The sequence below is a fragment of the Pistacia vera genome, unplaced genomic scaffold, assembly GCF_008641045.1.
Source record: "Pistacia vera cultivar Batoury unplaced genomic scaffold, PisVer_v2 Contig35, whole genome shotgun sequence".
NCBI lineage: Eukaryota > Viridiplantae > Streptophyta > Magnoliopsida > Sapindales > Anacardiaceae > Pistacia > Pistacia vera.
In genome coordinates, this window is record NW_022196168.1 from 96,919 (window position 1) to 117,280 (window position 20,362).

Sequence of the window (20,362 nt, forward strand, 5' to 3'; positions counted from 1 at the left end):
ACGAAACAGTGAAACTCTTGAGTGAAGAGTCTCGGGTGTGAGGGTGTAATGTGATGTCCTTGTGAGGGGCTGGCCTCTGTTTATATAGTGAGTCTGGTCTCAATCTTGGTAGAGTAGGAATCCTAGTAAGACTCTGATGCAAACCCTAGAAGAATTAGGGTTGGGGTAAGCTGTCTACGGTGTCCGATAGGAAGGTGATTCTGATTAGGAGAGTAACTCCGAGTAGGAAGGTGATCAGGAATAGGAAGGTGACCTTGAATGGGAGTTTGATCAGGAGTAGGAAAGTATTCTGAGGGGGTTGTGGGCTTTGGATTTGTCATGGACCTAGGACATGGGCCAGGTTTGAGAGGCTTGTGCCTGCTCAGTTTGGGTCGGTTGTTTCCACATGTTTAGAAGAGAAACTATGGCTGGGCCTTTGCAGGACTGGGCTTGGTCCTTCTTCGCTAATGGTCCTTTTCCCTATTTGGGCCAAGGACGATTTTGGCCCTAACACCATATATTTTCATATCATATTATCATGTGTTGAATAAGTAAAACTTTATTGTATATAAATCATCATTTTAAGATCCACAAGTACATTATATATTAATAGTGTTAAAGAGAAAACAATACATATATATGAAATTAGACATTATTTGACTTGTCTTTAATTGAAAGATATGGTAAATAATTCTCTATTGTGTATGTCATTTTTGTTGTTTTTAAATTCCAATAAAGTTTTTTAGATTAAAAAAACTTTAGTGTTTTATTTCGTTTATCCTTGACTCATTGTGAAATTGCTTAATATGAGTCTACCTAATATTATTTTGGGTATGATTTTGGGAATAGTATTGGATAGTTGGATATGGGAGTATTACGAGATAAAATTTAAAAATTTATGAAAAAGCCCCTAAGGTTTGCTAATTTAATAAACACCCCAATATATTAAAATATTGTAAAATGACAAAAACACCCCTACCACCTGCAGTGCCAGATTCCAGCCACCACCGTCGGAATCTGACAAAAAAATTGGATAACCACACATACCGATCGGATCTGGCGGATATTCAATTGATATGGTCTTTTCTGGCAATATCCACCACGGATCTGACCGGAAAGGCTAGATCTAAGGCCGGATGTGGCCTTCGACGGCCGGAAAAGACCATCTTTGGCAGTCAGCGACGACCAAAGATATGGCCGTCGTTGACAGTCAACGAGGACCATTTCTTTGGCCGTCGCTGATTGCCAGATCTAGCATTTTCCGGCCAGATCTGGCCATTACTGGCCATTTCCAGTGGTGGTGTGACATATTCTGGCTACCACCGACAGTGGTTGTCGGAATCTGGTAAGTATTCATGGGTGGGGGTATTTTTGTTAGTTTTTAAACTTTTTTCTGGGGGGTATTTAATGAAATTAATAAACTCATGGGGTTTAAAAGTAATTAAAAAAATAGACTAATATTTTGGGAATAATGTGTCAAACAACATTTGAAGAATATGATTGGGAATATAGATAAAAACAATAAGACAAACGCACCCATTTATATTGATATATTGATAGTCTTATCGTGAGATTTTGTTTATTTTATAGAGTGGTTTATGATTTTTTTTAATTTTTCTTTTCTTATAAAATATATGTTTCATATTAAATGATTTTACGTTGAGAAATGAAATAAACCTAAAGTACCAAGGCTTCGATTGGTTCGCTTTTAAACAGTAAAATGTCATTATTCCCAAAATATTATTCTATATTTTTTAATTTCTTTTAAATCTCCTAAATTTGTTAATTTAACTAAACACCCCCAAATATTTTTTTTAGAAATTGTAAAAATACTCCGGCCACCCTCCGACGGTGGTGGCCGGCTATCCGTATTTAATGGGTGGGTTGAGGGTGATTTTATTAACTTTTAATATTTTATTATAAGGGTGTTTAGTAAATAAACAAATATAGGGGATATTTTTGGAAATTCCAAATCCTACATCGTAATATTCGCCTAATTTAACTTTTTTCAAAAGATTATTTTAAAAACTATCAAAATAATGAACCAAACGGAGCCCAAATTTTGTAGTTTTTTTAATATGAGTTCATTTCTATGATAATTTGAATTTATAGTATTACTTTATTAAAATTGTATGAGTTGATAAATATAAACTTCCTTGTAACAAAAAGTTTCTACATATTTATTTCATTAAACTTGTAAGTATGTAACATTTTTTTTTTATAATTTTATTAATTTAATAATTTGGACAGAAAAGTAAGATAAATCAACGGTTGACTTTCTCTATTAAATATTAATAAATAAAAAAGTAATAACTTAATAACGCTAAAAATTAAACTCACAATAAATAAATAATTAATTGTTTATTTATTTTCAGTTTCTCCTACGTTACTTTGGAGGGAAACGTAAACGGAACTCGACAATCGAGAATCGACATGCACCCCAAACGTGCGCACCCCCCACGTCACCAGCGCGCGCACTTTAGCATAAGCCAAAATTCATAAGATTAAAAATGATTAAATTCAAAATAATTCAAACTATACGAATAAATAATAAAAAAAATAATAATAATTATTACCTCCCCCTTAATTTTAATCTCTCTCCAACAACACATCCAGAACAAAGACATCACCACCACCACGCCTCCGCCGAAACGACACCGTCGTCGTGTTTTAACTGAACGACAATCCGACGAGACGATCTATTCGTAATTACTCTGTACGCAAAAAAAATTTGATTAATTCGTCCATTTTTTGAATAATTTTTATCTTAATTTTGCTGAATTTCATGTGACTGTTTTAATTTTAGTATGTTCTTACGATCAGTAACGAATTCGGATTGTGTTTTGTCTTTATTTTATCGAGAAACAAACAGAAACGGAGAATCCCTCGCTTGTCGAGAAGCTAGGGTTTTCTGATCAGGAACTGTGCGGTTGTAGTGAGCATTTTGGGATGAATCAGTGAGGAGGAGTTCAGGAATGAGTGTGGCGAGGAAATTAGGGTTTTGAATTAAGGTTTTAGCAATTTGGAGAGGTTTATATTGGATGAACACTGTGGTTGCTGTTATGATTCGGTTTTGATTGGGTTGATTTTGAGAGATGGTGAAGTGTTTATGATGGTGGATTGATTAGTAGTAATATAGTGTAGCAATGGTGCGGCTTTTGGGACTGAGTCTCCGGGAATCAGATGAGTCACCTCGAGAAATCGCGCCACGGACTCACTTTACGAGTGACTCGGGTGAGAGTGGGTGGCTCATACGGTTCTTTGACTCGTCATTTTTTTGTGAGTGGATTGCTGTTAGCTACCTCTACAAGCATGACCATGCTGGTGTGCGTGATTATTTATGTAATAGAATGTATACACTTCCATTACCTGGTATTGAAGGTTACTTGTTTCAAATTTGTTATATGGCGATTCATAAGCCTAGCCCATCTTTGGATAAGTTTTGTATTGATATATGTTCGAAATCGCTTAAAATTGCGATGAAAGTACATTGGTTTTTGATGGCTGAGTTGGAGGATTCGGATGATAATGAGGGTATTAGTAGGATTCAGGAGAAATGTCAAATAGCCGCCACTTTGATGGGTGAATGGCCGCCACTTGTACAGGTACCGAATGCAGGTTTGAGTCCAGGGAGTAAGAGCCAAGTTTTAAACAAGATATTGTCGTCAAAACAGCGGTTCCTGTCGTTGACTTCTTCCCCACCAACACCGAGATCACTATCGTTTTCCCTTTCATCGGGGAATAATTTGCAAGAGGATAGTAGTCAGTTATCGCCTGAGGAGAATAAGATTTTTAAGAAATTCATTCCAGGGCCAAAAATGAGAGATGCTTTATTGTTTAGGAAGTCAGCTGAGAAGGATGAGGAAGAGAGTGAAAAGGATGGGTTTTTTAAGAGGCTTTTGAGGGACAGTAAAGGTGAAGATGAGGAAGTGACGTCAAGTTCAGATGGGTTTTTTAAGAGGCTTTTGAGGGATAGTAAAGGTGAAGATGAGGAATTGACAGCAAGCTCTGAAGGCTTTTTTAAGAGGTTGTTTCGTGATAGCAAGAGTGACTCTGATGACAAGTCTCTATCAAAATCATTGGAAGATGATGAAAAAGAAGGGTTTTTTAAGAAGTTTTTTAAAGATAAATTTGAGGAAAAGAAGGATGGGAGTGATCGGAATGAGGATGAAGAGATTGTGAACTCTGAAGACAAAGGTTCAAAATCTACTGAAGATGATGAAAAAGATGGGTTCTTCCGTAAATTCTTCAAGGATAAATTTGAAGATAAGAAAGATGGGAATGATAGAATCGATGAGGGGAATGCCATTGTTGAGGAAGAAGAACCTTCAGATTTTTCATTGTTTCGAAGATTGTTTCGTGTGCATCCGGAAGATGCCAAAACAACTGCTGCCAATGAAAACAGCAGCAATGGTGGCTTGTTTGATAGCAGTCCAGGGACTGAGAGCTTTTTTCGCAAACTGTTTAGAGATCGTGATCGATCAGTTGAAGACTCGGAGCTGTTTGGTTCAAAAAAGCACAAAGAAGTATGTTCAAATATAGGTTTTTCCTTTTATCTTTTTCTCCATTTTTTTTTTCTGAATAAGAAATTGTTTCTGTTGTTGGTGGGTGGTTTTCGAATTATTGTTTTCTTTTTCATTGTTTGTTCTTCTTTCAAATCTATCTGCTGTTGTTTGATTCATTAACATTGCTCAAAGTGATATAGTATTGCTTTAACACTCTTTAAGTGCTTCTGTGCCTGCGACTTTTTTATTCCCATCTTATATGATGTTGGGATTTCTTTGAGATATTTTTTATTTATGCTAATGTAAAATTGTGAGATGGGTACTTATTGGCTGATACTCTTTAAATATTTGCAATTGTTGAAAATCTTTAAGGTTTGAGAATTATCTGAACTCTTTTTCCTGTGTGTTGTAAATTAGCCAATATTTTTACTCTGGATCTAATATGGGATTATCTTTTCAATTTTTTAGGCTGTTACTGTTTTGAAAGTTTGGAAATAAGTATGTATTTATAATGTCTCTTTTACAATTCTGCGGCACCATTAGCCAAATAGTCTCTTTTACATACTATGTACTGGGTTTTATATGTGTCGTTTTAGTTGCCAACTCCCCAAGTTTAGTTTTATAGCATGTTGTTTATAGGTTATAAGTGTTGTTTGCACATCTATTGGTGCTTGGCTGTTGTGTAAAGTGCAGAAACTCTCCAAGTTAGCCTAGATAAGGTAGTGGGGTTAGATTAGTACATTGAAATATAGATGTAGTAACAATTTCAAAGGATATAGTGGTTAGTGGGACAAGTAATCCACTAGAAAAAAAGTGATCGGGTCAGAAATCTGGATTGCTATTATATTACAATCCAAGCCTTACTTTTATGAATTAGATTATCATTGAAATAAAATATGGATGATAAGTCAAAAAGAAGTTCAGGGGTGCTTCTTATTTAAGAAAAAAATTTCCCTTTTCATTTTCACTTTGGTCAACATTTGAGAATGTGTTTTGTGTACTGAAAACAATACAATGAATAGTCATTTGGTACCTATATATTCACTATTGTCAAAGCAATAACACCGGGACTAACTTGTTTTATAGTCCATACTTCTGTTTTTGTTTTTCTAATCAAAACACATGCACAAAGACGGAAATTCAATGTTAAACTGTTTTTTGAGGGGAAAAAAGAGCTTTCTTTATTGTTTAGGCTTTTTAAAAGATACTTTCACTAGTGCATCTTAGTTAGCTTAAAAGATAACTGGACAAATTTATTATAATTGTTTCCTCATTTTCCTGCTCTGGATTAGGATACAGAGAGAATAAACAAAACTATAGCTGAAGGGAACAAAATTGTACTATTGTAGTAAAGTATTCCTCTCTAAGAAGGATCATTTGCCAAGTACCATTTCAATTCCTGGGTTTATACGGTAACCTTTCTTGTTCCTTTGGGGAACTAATCAGAAGAAAAGTCTTCATCGAATTCCTGGAAATCCTCAATGAAATGATATTACAAGGGTTATTATTAGGATAGTTCAATGCATTTGAGACTAATTGGACAATTCCTTCAAAATCTACTTTTTCAAACATTTTCCTCGGTTCATGGAAATCTGTGATAGGGATAGCATTTCCTTTCTCTAAGTTGCGTTCCTCTTGTGAAACTGTACATCTTGTCTTAGGACTACAAGCATACTTTCACCATGTGATTTAAGTATGTTCAAATCTAATTGTGACTTGTCATGAAGGGTTAAAAGCAACATGATTAGACACTGTTTTGCTGTAGTTGAATCTTGCCACAATTTCATCAGCATCTGTAAAAGGAATAGTTACTTTGTCTTGGCCAGGAAAGAGTCAAAACTTCTTTTATGATGATTTTCTTATGAGGTTATTTGGAGTTTGACATCTCAATTTCTGGAAATTTGTTTCATATAATCAGTTAACTGAATTTTCTTATAAATTTCTTTTTCTACTGAATGAAACTGGAAAGGGATCTCTTTGCACAAATTAACCAGTCCCTAAATAAATGTTGGCTTTAAATTTTAATGCATACTGTGCAACATATAATCAATATGCCAAGTTCATCATATCCCAATAAGAATTACATGGTTGCATTTGGTACATAAGTCACCTCAGAGTAGTAAGACATACCGCCTAGTCATTTTGTTTCTTTAGAGACAACGTTCTTGGATGGGTATGAGATGTAGCTGTCTTATATGAGAAATTTCCTGACCCTATATTTTGAAGGGAGCTCTTCAACATAAGATTAAGTGGAATGGCCACTTCAGTGGTAGATCCATCTAGTCGTGTAAGATAGTGATCTATGAGAGCCTTGTTGCCTGATTTACATTGACAGACACCTACCTTTAAATAGAACCAAACAATGGTAAATCATCATCAGTGCATGGATTTGTTCACTGCCCATGAGTGTTATCTAATTTGTTAGACACCAGGAAACATCTAACTGAAAACATTTTCCTAAATTTTCATGTTTGGAGAGCTATTTTTCTTCTCGTATGAATGGTCTATAGGATGGAGAGAGATAGCTGTGCATGCAGGAGTCTTTTTTTCCAGACAAAAGATAGAGTTCTTGAGAATTTTCTTGTGGGGTGAAGATCTCTCCCACTCTTGCTCTTCCTAGTTGTTATTATATTATATTGAATTTTGAACTTTAGCATTTTATTTCTCTGGTGTTTTTTTTTGGCACCCTCTTCTCTGTCCATCCGTGCTATCTTGTATTATATACTATCCGTGAAGTTATGCCTCCTATTTGTTCTTATGATAAACTGATACTTTTACCAAGAAAACATCCATCGTCTTTGTTACAACTATTGGTATACTATATGAGTAGAATATCACTAAATTAATCTCCACTCTTAACTGAAAGCTTTGTTATCCTGTGTAAGTAGAATTTCACTTGCTTTTAATAAAAAGAAAAAGAAAAGAAAAGTAGAATTTCACTTAATTGACCAATTGTCCCAAGAAACACTGATCTCCTCGAAACCCCTGAGAAACTTTTCACACTTGCTGCTTTCAGCTTTTTCACCCCTAATTCCATAAATTAATTTTTTTCTCTTGTTCTATTTGTGTGTATTATTATGTTTATTTACATTTTTGCTATAAGTTCACTTATTAGTCAAACATGTTATTCTTTTTAGCTATCACTTAGGGTCAAAAGAGAGTTAGAGACATCCTTTTGAATCCCTGATCTATCTACTCTATTTTTGAAGAAAAAACTAATTGATTGAATAATAAATTATTGCCAAAAATATAGACCATAGAATGCTTACATTTTTTCCTCAATTGTGTGGAGATGCTTGTTGGTAGACCTAGGGAGTCAACATTCTCTAATTGTTTACCGTATTCATTGCTTGATGAGTTTTTGCTTTTAGATGTTAATCGCACTTGTTCTTTTTTATTTGGCAGAAGCGTCCTGGCTCCCCTAAGCAACTCGATGAGAAGTCAAATTCCAAGCCTCCACTTCCAAGTACTGCATCTCAATTTCGAAAAGGGGCTTATCATGAGTCACTGGAGTTTGTACATTCGCTGTGCGAGACGTCATTTGGCTTGGTGGATATTTTTCCAGTTGAAGATCGTAAAATTGCTCTTCGCGAGGTTGTATATGGTTTTGATGCTTTGTCAGGTTTACTTTTAATTGTGTTTGTGCTTCAACCATATGATGTTAAATATTCTCTGACGCATTTATTGTTTGTATTGTTCTTGTGTTTCTAGTCACTTGCAGAGATCAATCTACACATAGATGAGGCTCAAAACAGTGGAGGTACTTATTTAGCCACGGTGGATTTGAATAGAGCAATGGTCATTGTTGGACACAATGCTTGAGCATTGTTGTGTATGATAGTTTGATGAGTAACGGTGGTAATGTGATAAAGTGGCCAACTTTTAGGTTTTTCTAGGCATAAGTAGTTTATTTAAGAAAAAGTGGTCTTGTCTTGTAAATTAAAATCATTAATATTAAAAATTTGTAGAAATTTTGGGGAAAGAAATCTTGTTACTTATAATTTATTTTAGGTTTATATATCACTGATGCTGGAATTGAAACTGTTAAAGAACAATATTGAGTTACTGAGAGAGGTTCATGTGTCGGTGGTAGTTTGGACTATGTGTTTTTAATTGTATCTTGCAAATCTTCTGGGCATCATCTTATGAAATGGAACTATGCATTTTTAATAATTTTTATTGTTTGATAGGAGTTGGGTTCTCCATATTGTCCTTGGATTTAATTTTGGTGGCTTGGTTTTTGCATTCTATAAAAAGTATTTTAGAAAAAAAGTTTTTAGTTTGTGAATGTGTTTTTTATTCAGTAGAAAACAACTTTTACTTTTCTTGGACTATGGTTGAACCTTTATAATTTCTCTATTAACTCAGTATGCTCACAATTTATTGTTTTCCTTCTCTTGTTGTTCTTTGTTTTACTCAATTTTTTGACTGAGTTTTTCCTCATAAAAATTATTTGAAGAACTAAAAATTTTTGGATTCATTCACTGCTATTGACCTTGAAATTTGACATTTAAAATAACAAAAGTCAAAGATGCAAAGATGGTCACCTTTTTTAACAAGTAGATAATTGAGTTTAAAAATATGTATTGATCTTGAGGTTTCTTGTTTGTGAATTTGTCTTTGGTGCTTGGAAGGTAATACACACGCACACACTCACATGCCAAATTATAAAGCAATTCTTGTTTTGTGTTTGGTTATAATCATTTAGCACTTCCAGTTCTCTGTATCATATGGTTCCATTGTCTTATTTGAATATTGGCTGGTAAACTTTTTAGGAATTTGCTTTCCAATGGGAAAAGGGATGTATCGTGTGGTCCATATTCCTGAAGATGAAGCTGTTCTGTTGAATTCTAGGGAAAAGGCCCCTTATATGATCTGTGTTGAAGTTTTGAAAAGTGATTCACCAAGGTAATTATCAAGATAAATGACCTAGTTGAGTTAAATAACTTGGAACCCAATTTTTACCATTGCTATAGTATTCTTTATATCAGATCATTGAAACTACTACAGTTATCTGATTCTTTTTTTTCTAAATGGTTCAGCAATACAAAGGACACATCAGGTTCTCAAAAGCTTTCCAGAGGAATTCCTCTAGCAAATGGTGATGCATTTTTGCAGAAACCACCACCATGGGCTTATCCTTTGTGGACTGCTCAGGAGGCATATCGCAATAGTACTGATAGGTTGTCGATATCTACTGCTCAAGCGATTGACCAGGCAATGACTCATAAGTCTGACACAAAAGTGAAATTGGTCCATGTGAATCTTTCAGTAGAGACACAATTGCTTCGCAAAACAAAGAACGTGGAAGTACCTGATTCACAGTCTTGCAGCAATTGCAATAGAATGCAATCTGCTGCTTCAAATGGTCGTCGAGCTGGAGAGGGTATAAGCCTTGCTTCAAGAGAAGCACATGGTAGTGATTTGGAATGGGTAAGGGTTGTGTTGACAGCAGATCCTGGGGTTAGAATGGAAGACATTGAGGATCAACGGCCACCACGTCGGAAGGAACACCGCCGTGTTCCTAGTACTGTTGCTATAGAGGAAGTGAAGGTGGGCCATAGTATTATTTATTTATTTTATTTTTCCTTTAGAGGAGCCATATGATTATCCACTTTTCTTATGCTTGTCAGTATTCCAGGGATTTAGCAAGTCTTTCCAGCTGTGCCAAAATTCTATGCACTGATACAAATTTGACTTGGAAATATATCTGAGATTTTTTAATAATCTGGACATCTATTGGCACTTCTTTGGCATTGTGATGTTCAATTTTAGTTTATGATGGAAAGAGGCCTCATAAATTAATTGTTTTATTGGCAGGGGTTGGCATTTGGATACATTCATATTAGTAGATACTCTAGCTTTCAATTTGGATGCTTGTGTGGTTTTGTGCTCATTTAAGTGAAAATTTCCATTTAGGGTAAACCTTTCTGTAGTTAGATTGCCCATTTTTCGTATCTTCAATTAGTTTTAATTCAATTCTTCTTGTTTCCTAGCAAAAGAAAAAAAAGGTACAATTTCCATTTAAGCATTGAGTTCAACAATGTAATCATTGGTCTGAATGTCAATTCAGTTTTTTTTTCTGTTGGATAATCTAAAGCGTTGGTCTGAAGTGACATTATTTTGTTTATATTTAGATGTTCCTGTTGTGTTTTTATGCACATCTTACGTAGAACACCCTTTGAGGCATCTCATTCAACAATGTAAACATTAGTCAATATGTGAAACAAGTTGTCTTGGATAATTTCTTTTGGAACCTGAATTTATTTATACATGTTTGTTTTGCATCTTGCTGAATAAGCTGTCATTCTACAGGCAGCTGCTGCAAAAGGAGAAGCCCCTCCCGGACTCCCTCTGAAAGGGGCTGGTCAAGATTCATCAGAGGCACAGCCAAGGGTGACCATTTGTTAAAACTAAATCTTCTTTTTTTTGTTTGTAATCTGGAATTTTGTCACTGAAAAATAGTCTTGACAGGCTAATGGTGGTACACCTAAGGCCACTGATGCCTTATCTGGTGAACTTTGGGCAATGAAGAGAGAGAGGATTCGGAAAGCTTCAGTGCATGGAAAATTACCTGGCTGGGACTTGCGTTCTGTAAGTTCTGCTTATATATGTTGCTTTTTCTTTTTCAATTTTTATAAGAACACACATTTGATTGAATTGGATGAACATGATTGATGATTCGAATATGTTCTAATCTAATGTTGTAACGTGACTGATGATTTGTTTTACTGTATTATCTCTGTTCCTTAGCTGACTAAGCAGCTTAATTTGTGTTGTTGGCTCAATAAAGATATGAATATTAGTGTTTATGGTCATATCACGACAGGGATGTCAACTTTTCTGCATAAATTTATTATCTGTGGCTGTGGTTGTATTATTATATCTTTTTCAAAAAGTTCATCCATTAATGATTAATCAAATTGCACCCAGCAAATAATTACCATGTGTAGAGCATGATATTGTGGTTTTCAACAATCAGTCAAATGTTCTCCTGGGTTAATTTAGGGGTTATTGAATGTAAGCAGTAACTGTTTTCTGGTTATATATGCTATAACTGTGCAACTAAACTAGATTTAGGGGTGAATCGTGTATAGAAAATATATTGTGGGGGTATTTTGTTCCACTAACTTGTAAATCTTCTGAGGATCACAGGATTATCCTACTGTTTTGCATCATTTTTTTATAGAAATATAATTATTTTGCTTCCTATAATGAAGTGTGCAATGGAAATTATAACTTTGCCTTGGTTATTTCATTTGTATTCTACAATTCTTTTGATATCCTAATGGTGTTTTCTCTGTATGTTGGTAGTAATGAATTGTTCTCTTCTTCTGTATAGGTCATTGTGAAGAGTGGTGATGATTGTAGGCAGGAGCATCTTGCTGTTCAACTTATTTCACATTTTTATGGTACACGCCTTTATTGTAATTTTTAATGATTCTTTTCTTCTGTTTATATGAAATTATTTAATATTCTCAGTCTTCCTGTTTTGGGCGGGATGAGAGGTATTCAACTCTTCTCTTCCCTGTTTAATGTTTAAATCAGTAGTTACTTAACTTCTCCTAGTGGAGAGTCATTTTCTTTCTGTAACTTCGTATAGGATGTGATTTGATACGAGGTTTGAGGGTGCTTGGTAAAGAACATGCTGTTTATGTGAGGGTGGGGTAGGGAGTTATGCAGTGATGATATTGTACTACAGTGCAGGTATAGTAAAGTAGTGGTAGAGAGTCAGATTTGCTTCAATATCTAGGTGTAGTATTAGGAATGCACATGCTGAGGCTTTCTTTTGGTTTGTTTCGAGCCTGTATACATGACCCCAGGCTAAAAAAAACCTGTGAGTTTGCCCTCATTTACCTATATATGGTTTTTCCAGGCTGAATCCTTTGTTTTACCCCAATGGTTAGTTGTAGTTTATTAGCAATTAGAACAGAAACAAAGCTGAAATGTTTAACATTCATAGTTATTGTTATTTACGGGTTGAATCCCGTATCATGAGATTAATTCTTGGTTATTCTGTGATATTGGCCTTGTTTAAAATGCGTCTGTTGAAGTTTATAATTGTTCTTGTTTCATTCCAGATATATTTCAAGAAGCTGGTCTTCCTCTCTGGCTGCGTCCTTATGAAGTTTTAGTCACATCATCTTACACAGCACTCATTGAAACAATTCCTGATACGGTAATTATGCACATTTTTGCTCATAGTGACTTGATAATGAATTTTTTGCCTACATGCATGGTAATAATATCTTTATTGTTGTCTAGGCTTCACTTCATTCTATCAAAAGTAGATATCCCAACATTACAAGTTTGCGTGACTTCTTTGTTGCCAAGTATCAAGAAAATTCTCCAAGTTTTAAGCTTGCCCAGGTAATATATAGCTGCAGCCTGCAGAGAAGGAGCTGTCCTTGTTGGTAAATAGTTTAGTAATATTTTCATTTCTATGCTTCACGGAACTGTTAACATTAGGGGAGTACATCAATTAATTTTTTTAACAAAATATTATAATCCACCTTTATTCATTTGCTTCTTTGATTTGGGATAAGGAGTGGTGTTTGAAAAGGAAGAAAGCTATGGAAAACTGGAAATTAGACTCTGGGTGCTGTTTCAAAATTAGATTTGACATGGGAAGAAAGCACTGAGAAATCAGAATTCATACTGCTGATTTACTCTGACTGCAAGTTCAGTTTTAGAATCAAATTAATTGGGAGAGCTAGGTTTCAGAGAGGTTATGGTTATTAAATAGGGGTTTTTTGGTGATTAATTAAACTTAATGTGGGCTGGTGGTTATTAGAACTACCAGCAGAACATTAAAGAAAGAGAAAAGGGAAGTTATAAATATTTAAGGATAGATATTTATAGACTACTCAATTAACTAAATAAAAGATATTTATAGACTACTCTGGGTTAATCCAATTGGGCTTTGCTTCCATCATTTTATATAGGCATCTTTAATTTGCAGTATTACTAGTAAGAAATTATAGACCGCACTGGATAGGAAAAAGAAGCTAATAGGACACCCAATGCAAACATAAGACTCTTCAGTGCAGCTATTCCTGTTCCAGCAGATGCAAAAATTACTAATGTACTCCCAATTACTAGAACCTTATGTTTCTAATCTACTATTGGCTGCTAGGAATGAAGATATTGAGTGCTCATCCATTAACATTTTGCAAAAAGACGATTCTGATGTCGAGAAACTGGGTTAGGCATTTTGAAGATTTAAGTAAGTCGGGTGATAATGTATTATGAAACAGGTTTTTGAGGGAATAAATAGTAAAACCAGACTTTTAGTTACTCTTGTTCTTGAATGAAGAAATTCTAAGAATTGTCTTAAGTGAAATTTAATACCTCTAAGTTCTGAGTAGATGTTATATTGTTGCAGAGAAATTTTGTTGAAAGCATGGCTGGATATTCCCTTGTGTGCTACCTCCTGCAGGTTTTTTGCTCTCTCTCTCTCTCTCTCTCTCTCTCTATATATATATATATATATATATATTAGATTATTATAATTGTAACTTTAAATTTTTAATTTAAAATTTCACATCAAATTCATGACCATTTATCTACCCATTGCGATGCAATAATGTAGAAAGAGGAAAAGTTTTTTGCATGCAACTGTTTGCTGCTTTGGTCTGCTATTCTCTTTATTAGTGTAATTACAGAATGAGAATATTCTGCTTGGTGGAATGAAGAGAATTTAAAAATACTGTTTGTCATTTATCTTATGCTCCTTTTACATGTATCTTAGGTCATTTCATTATTTAGCTTTTTTTGTGTTCCAACATGTGTCTGAATCACTTTTTGCCTTCTCCATTTGTTAGTGTTTTAAAATTTTTTTACTCGTTACCATCCTTCTGTATTGCTCATTAGCTAAAGTAGTTACTGGCTTTTGGTAATTATTGCCATTCTTAAGAATGAGAAATAACATCCCTCAAGTAAATAATTTCTGAAATGCAGTACTTTATGATCGGCAGTTAGTCATATAAAATAATAGTTTTCTTATTACAGCATCTAGAAATAAGGTTCTGGTGGAATGTATTTTTGTTGTAGCTTATATTTTAGATCTCTTAATGAGAAGTTTAATGGATTTTCCTTGCCTCTTAAAGGATCTGGAAGTTTTATGAGTTAGTTTGTTGAGTACTCTATATTCATGAACCTTTTTATTTCTTTTCAGGTGAAGGATCGTCACAATGGAAATCTCTTATTGGATGAAGAAGGCCACATCATACATATTGATTTTGGTTTTATGCTTTCCAATTCACCTGGCGGTGTGAATTTTGAGAGTGCTCCATTTAAGTTAACTCGTGAACTTCTTGAGGTAAGTGATGCCCATCTGCCTTGTGTTCCCACAATTTGTTTGTGCTTATATTTTAGAATTTAGGAGCATGTGTTTTTCTTATTGAAAAAGTGACTCCAAATCTGGATATTAATAGGTCATGGATTCTGATGCCGAGGGAGTTCCAAGCGAATTTTTTGACTATTTTAAGGTATTGATGATGTTCTCTTTTGGAACACCTCCTTTTAACTGTAAAGTCTTTAGATATGATCTTTGTGAAATTCAGGTTAAGTCGGACTAATTGTCTTTGCCCTTCAACTTTAGGTTTTATGTATTCAAGGCTTCCTAACATGTCGTAAGCATGCGGAACGCATTATTCTTCTTGTTGAAATGTTGCAGGTAACACAAACTTTGGCTTTCCATAACATCAGTTTGTACCCTCATTATATATATGATTTAATGGCTCTGGTTTTGTTCCTAATGCTTGCATCTTTGTTTCATAGATAAAAATGTGTTTCTTTGCAATGTTTTGATCAGGACTCGGGTTTCCCATGTTTCAAAGGTGGTCCACGAACGATACAGAATCTTAGAAAACGATTCCATCTAAGTCAAACAGAGGAGGTTTAATTTTCAACTTGGAAACTATATTATACTGTACAATGCTTCATTTATGTGGTTGTTACATGTTATCTGTTGTTTTCTACCAGCAATGTGTGTCCTTGGTGCTATCCTTGATCAGCAGCAGCTTAGATGCATGGCGGACGCGCCAATACGATTATTACCAGAGGGTTTTGAACGGGATATTGTGAGGTTAAATATGACTGGTGATTATCACCTGTTTGAAGCATTCCGACGAAAGTTGCATGTAAATTTGCTGTGTGATATTAGGGTTTTGCTTCCCCTACACAACAGCTTCGATGACTTTGTTTGCTTGAAAAGGATAGTAGATAGCAGTTTGTGGCCTGTTGCTCCTCGGTGCGAGAAATTTGCAATTGTATCGGTACATATTCTCTCGGAAGTCTAGCAGGCTAAAATTTTGTCGGCAGGGCTTACTTTTTCTCTCTCTCTCTCTCTCTCCCATGTTCCATAGACATCTCAAAACTCTATGAGCTGTTGGGGTATTTAGTTACTAAGGGAGATATACAACACTGTACAGAGTAATATCATTGGGGACGACAGACCGAACCTGAAATGGCGACAAGATACTTGTTGAAGTCGTGATTTTTTACATGGAGGATTTCCAGGTTGGACTGGATCTAAATGTCGGATGTCTGGCTGCCGCCTTTTGCCGTCTCGGCTGCTTTCCCTGATTTTGATTCTTCCACACTTAGATTGAAAGGTAGTGTTAGCAAAAATTATGGAAAAAGAATATTCGATTGTATCATCTCTCATATTTTTGCTGATCCAATTTTATTTTAGTGGGATTTTTTTTTTTTTTTTTTTAAATTGGAATTTTAAATGGTTTCTTGTAAGAGCCTACATGTTTTCAAGGGGTTTTTTATTTTCTCTAGCCCCATCTTTTTTGTTTGTGTTTTGTGTGCATGTGTTACTGTTAGTCGTGAACTTCTCATATTTTTAAATCGATTGACCTTTTGATTGTTGTGTTGAATTTTATATTTATATATTTATATTTAATGTTATATTTTTATTTAACAAGTGGTGATTTAGGGTTTTTTTTTTTTTTTTATAATTTATATTAGATAACACATTTTTGGGTTTCAATTTGAAAAATAACCTATAAAGTATTAAGTCTCTTGGAAATGTTCTATTTCAAGATTTGAGCACCCATTATATCAAGTTATCATTCTTAACTAAAAATCAATTGACTGATAGTTAACGATGGATTTCAATCGATTGGCAATCAATTTTTAGTTTTAAAAGGTATTTTGGTTTAATAGGTTTTGAAATTTTATAATAGTATTATTTTCTGAGAGGCTTCTATAAATAGTTATTTCTCAATTTTAAGGTTATTTCTCAATTGTTATTCCCTACGAACAACCCCAACCCCCCCAAACGGTCTCTCTTTTTTTTTACGTTAAAAAGGTGGTTTATATTAAAACTTTGGTTTTACGTTAAGGAAGAAAAGTATGAAAATGAAAAGAGAAAAAGTGAATTATTTATTCAAGTTTTATTTATTTTTTATAAAATGGGCTTTGCATTTCTCTCCTTTCTCCTCTCAATTTTCCCAAGTACAACTTTTTAAAAAGGTAATCTAAAATTTTTGCCACGGTTTTGTACAATAAATGAAAAGGGTTCGAATAGGTTTTATAGGGTACGTAGTCAAGATTATTTATTATTTTATTATTTTGTATTTTCAGATAATATATCCAACACATTTTTATTTTTCATATTTTTTTTATTCATTTTAATATTCTTAAAAAAACACAAATAATAAAACAACACAGCCTTAACTTTAGTGATATAATGGTGTTAAAACTTAAAAATAGGACACTAACAATCATTGTCAAAGGAATGGCAAATCCTGGTGCAGAACTAAAGTAACAGTACACCCGCACCCTGCACGCGGATTAAACCTAAATATTTATCAAACTCAGGTTTTAGGGACCTTTGGAGTCTGACTTTTTTTTTTTTTTAATATGACCGGGATGTCTGGGTCAGCTTACATGCACCTAACTAATCCCTCAAAATCTTAAGTAAATCAAAATCGAATAACTTCTATTAGTGTTTGAGGGGATTCAACTCAAGAACTCATGTTAGACCTCTTGTTCTTTTATCATCAAAATCATGTCACTCAATGGTAGTTTGAGATTCCTGGATTTGTTTGTTTCATATCCTACGCGCATTTTATTTGGAAAACAATTGGATTCACCCAAAAAAAAAAAAAAAAAATTCAGTGATCTCTTGCCAAGGAGAAGAAATAGGGCCAACAAATCGAAATAAATAATAGGACCAACAAAAAAATTAATACTGAATAACAAATCAATCAAGAAATGTTTATACATATTAATTGACTAAATCTTAATAAAAGAATAATTTTAAAATGTTCTTTTTTTATTTAGATTTGCAAGAGTATAAATGGTACCAAAGCTAAAGTGATGAAGAGTGAGGAGATGGCCAAAAGTAAAAAAATTGGGAGAAAAAATTAATTATAAAAAATATTAAAATTAATGAAGCAATCGGACCAATCAAGGATTTCTAGTGAAGTTATCAACGTTCACCAAAAGGGTGGTCAATAACAATTAAAATATCATTAAGGCCCCTCAACTTTTACAGTATTCATAGTGTGACAAATCTCACCAAGTTTTCTAATTTTTCTCATTAATAACAAACTTACCCTTCTAATTTCAAACACTAAAAGATAATTATCATAGTATAATTTTGAAAATATTTAGGTATTATCAGTAAATAATCTTAAAATGTAACAAGAAATAGCCAAAAAAATCTAAAAATGTTCATTTAATATCCAAAGATATAAAAAACATAATTAAAAACCAAAATAATACAAAATTTTAAAAATAAAAATAATTGGTCAAGAGAAATCTAAGATGGTAATTCAATGTAAAACTTTATAAAATGGAAACACACAAAATATTTTTTTCATTTTTAATATTATTTTTATTAATTTTAGTTTTTACACACAAATCAACTTCTTGTTCTTTTTTTTAATTGAATTCAAATTTTTTCTAAATAAATATTGACCAATAATGGCACATATGTAATAAATCAAATTTCAGCCCAACGACTATTCCGCGCTATTTTATTAACAGGAAAGGCGGTGCCCCCTCGGCCCCTCGCTTATATATTGAACTCAACGGCTATTCCGGCTCTTTTTCAAATTTCAGCCTCTCTCTCTCTCTTCATTCTCCCTCTTTCTTCGCTAGCTCTCTCTCTCTCTCTCTCCCTCTCACCACGCTTCTCTTGATCACTCTCTCTCTATACTCTACCCTCGATCGCTCTCCCCAAGACGCTCCTCTTAGAGCGCTTTCTCTCTCGGTAAGATCCTCTGAAACAAAATTCTCTCGGTAATTATTTGTTTAAAATTTTCTTTAGATTTATGGTACCATTTTATTGTTTGCCTTCAGTGTTAGAAATTTCAATTTCCTTATCGTTTTTAATCTGTTTTCGATTTTTTGTGATACGGGTTTTTAAGGGTTTCCAATTTTGGGGTGTTTTTTAGGTTTTTGAATTCTAAATTTCTTATATTTATTAACTCTGTTATCTGGGTTTGGATTGATTTCTAAAATTTCTTTGTTTTTCCAAAATGACATCAATTAAATTATTTGTAGTTTTTGTGTCTAGATTTGCTTTTCTATTGATCATTTTTTTTTTTTTTTTTTTTTTTTTTTTTGTGGATTCATATCTGTTGATAAATTTTTTTCCCTTCGTAGGGATTTTATTTTTTCGTATGTAGATTGTGTATTGTGGACATATATATCTGTTGCGTTACACTATTGTATAGGGTTTTATATTTTCGTGTTCTAATTGTGAATCTAATAATGTTTAAAGCAGGATCTGCATTCCACCTAAATGTATTTTGATCACAGCAAGAAAGATGGATCGTTTCTTCTGTGTAATTTTGGGTTTATGAGCCAGGAAGGGTGGTATTCACTGAGACGCTTATTTCGTCATTGGACTTGACGGCTTTTTCTTTGAGTTAGCTTCTTATTTACACATTCGCAATTTGATCATTTGAGCAGAAGAATTTTTTTTGGGTAATCAATTATTACCTGCTAGTTAAAAAATCAAGAATCAAGATTACCTCCCTTTGAGTTTCTCTATGGGGAAGACAAAATTACCTCCTGGATTTCGGTTTCATCCTACTGATGTCGAACTTATCAAGTTCTATTTGAAGAGGAAAGTAATGGGAAGGAAATTCAATTTTGATGCTGTGGCTGAGGTTGACATATACAAGTATGCTTCTTGGGATCTTCCAGGTATATAGCACAATGTCTCTCTTTTATCAATAACCTATTTCTTTTCTACTGTATTCTTGAAGTGTGCCTAATTGGTGAGTGAGATTGTACTCACTGATTTCTCATTCTTTTTTTCTTCTGTTCTCTTATTTTTCAGTGAGATCTAGTTTGAGAAATGGGGACTTGAAATGGTATTTCTTTTGCCCACGAGAGAAGAAATATGCGAGTGGGGCTACACAGAATTGTGCTACTGAGTTTGGGTATTGGAAGACCACAGGAAAGGATAGAGCTGTTCGTTACAATAACGAAACTGTGGGGATGATAAAGACTCTAGTTTTCCACAGAGGTAAAGCTCTGCGAGGTGACCGGACAGATTGGGTTATGCATGAGTATAGAATTGAAGAGAAAGATCTGGCTGACAGAGGTGTTGCGCAGATAATCCTTGATTCTGACATTTTTTCAATAGCCTCAAATATTTGCTTACACAAACAGCTAATACCAATGGTCCTCAAATATTAAATTAGCATTGGTTTTGCCCATGGCTATTGTAATAGTTGAAAGGGTGTCCTCTGTAATGAATCTTGTTAAGAATACTTTGCGTAATCGAATGGGAGACGAGTGGATGAACAATTGCTTAGTAGTTTACATTGAAAATGAAGTTTTTGTTACAATTCAAAATGAAGATATCATTGAACATTTTCAGAACATAATGAAGCGAAAATCGT

The 20,362-nt window shown here is 34.0% G+C and overlaps 2 protein-coding genes across 4 annotated transcripts; both read left to right on the forward strand.

Annotated features, from left to right (window-relative positions):
- The first annotated feature begins 2,536 nt into the window (after positions 1 to 2,536).
- LOC116139257 (phosphatidylinositol 4-kinase beta 1-like) lies at positions 2,537 to 16,364 on the forward strand. 3 transcript variants are annotated; one of them, XM_031424936.1, is made up of 17 exons: positions 2,537 to 2,695; positions 2,842 to 4,505; positions 7,890 to 8,078; positions 8,196 to 8,244; positions 9,260 to 9,392; positions 9,527 to 10,037; positions 10,800 to 10,880; positions 10,959 to 11,078; positions 11,827 to 11,896; positions 12,566 to 12,663; positions 12,750 to 12,854; positions 13,870 to 13,923; positions 14,662 to 14,805; positions 14,921 to 14,974; positions 15,088 to 15,162; positions 15,301 to 15,384; positions 15,471 to 16,364. In XM_031424936.1, the coding sequence occupies exons 2-17, from the start codon at positions 3,126 to 3,128 to the stop codon at positions 15,570 to 15,572; spliced, it is 3,249 nt and encodes a 1,082-aa protein (XP_031280796.1). In that variant the 5' UTR covers positions 2,537 to 2,695; positions 2,842 to 3,125; the 3' UTR covers positions 15,573 to 16,364. The 3 variants fall into 3 exon arrangements, with proteins under 3 accessions (XP_031280796.1, XP_031280795.1, XP_031280794.1); XM_031424935.1 differs by having other exon boundaries at positions 2,852 to 4,505; XM_031424934.1 differs by having other exon boundaries at positions 2,537 to 4,505.
- Positions 16,365 to 19,501: 3,137 nt separating this feature from the next.
- LOC116139268 (NAC domain-containing protein 82-like) lies at positions 19,502 to 20,156 on the forward strand. Its single transcript, XM_031424951.1, has 2 exons — positions 19,502 to 19,658; positions 19,795 to 20,156. The coding sequence occupies exons 1-2, from the start codon at positions 19,502 to 19,504 to the stop codon at positions 20,154 to 20,156; spliced, it is 519 nt and encodes a 172-aa protein (XP_031280811.1).
- The last annotated feature ends 206 nt before the right edge of the window (positions 20,157 to 20,362 follow it).

Excerpts from the sequence above, each read along its gene's own strand:
- LOC116139268 (XM_031424951.1), top strand. The coding sequence starts at position 19,502 with ATGGGGAAGACAAAATTACCTCCTGGATTTCGGTTTCATCCTACTGAT. Across the intron at positions 19,659-19,794 it reads TGCTTCTTGGGATCTTCCAG|TGAGATCTAGTTTGAGAAAT; the intron begins GTATATAGCACA and ends CTTATTTTTCAG.
- LOC116139257 (XM_031424934.1), top strand. The coding sequence starts at position 3,126 with ATGGTGCGGCTTTTGGGACTGAGTCTCCGGGAATCAGATGAGTCACCT. Across the intron at positions 9,393-9,526 it reads TTGAAAAGTGATTCACCAAG|CAATACAAAGGACACATCAG; the intron begins GTAATTATCAAG and ends TAAATGGTTCAG. Across the intron at positions 14,806-14,920 it reads TAACTCGTGAACTTCTTGAG|GTCATGGATTCTGATGCCGA; the intron begins GTAAGTGATGCC and ends GGATATTAATAG.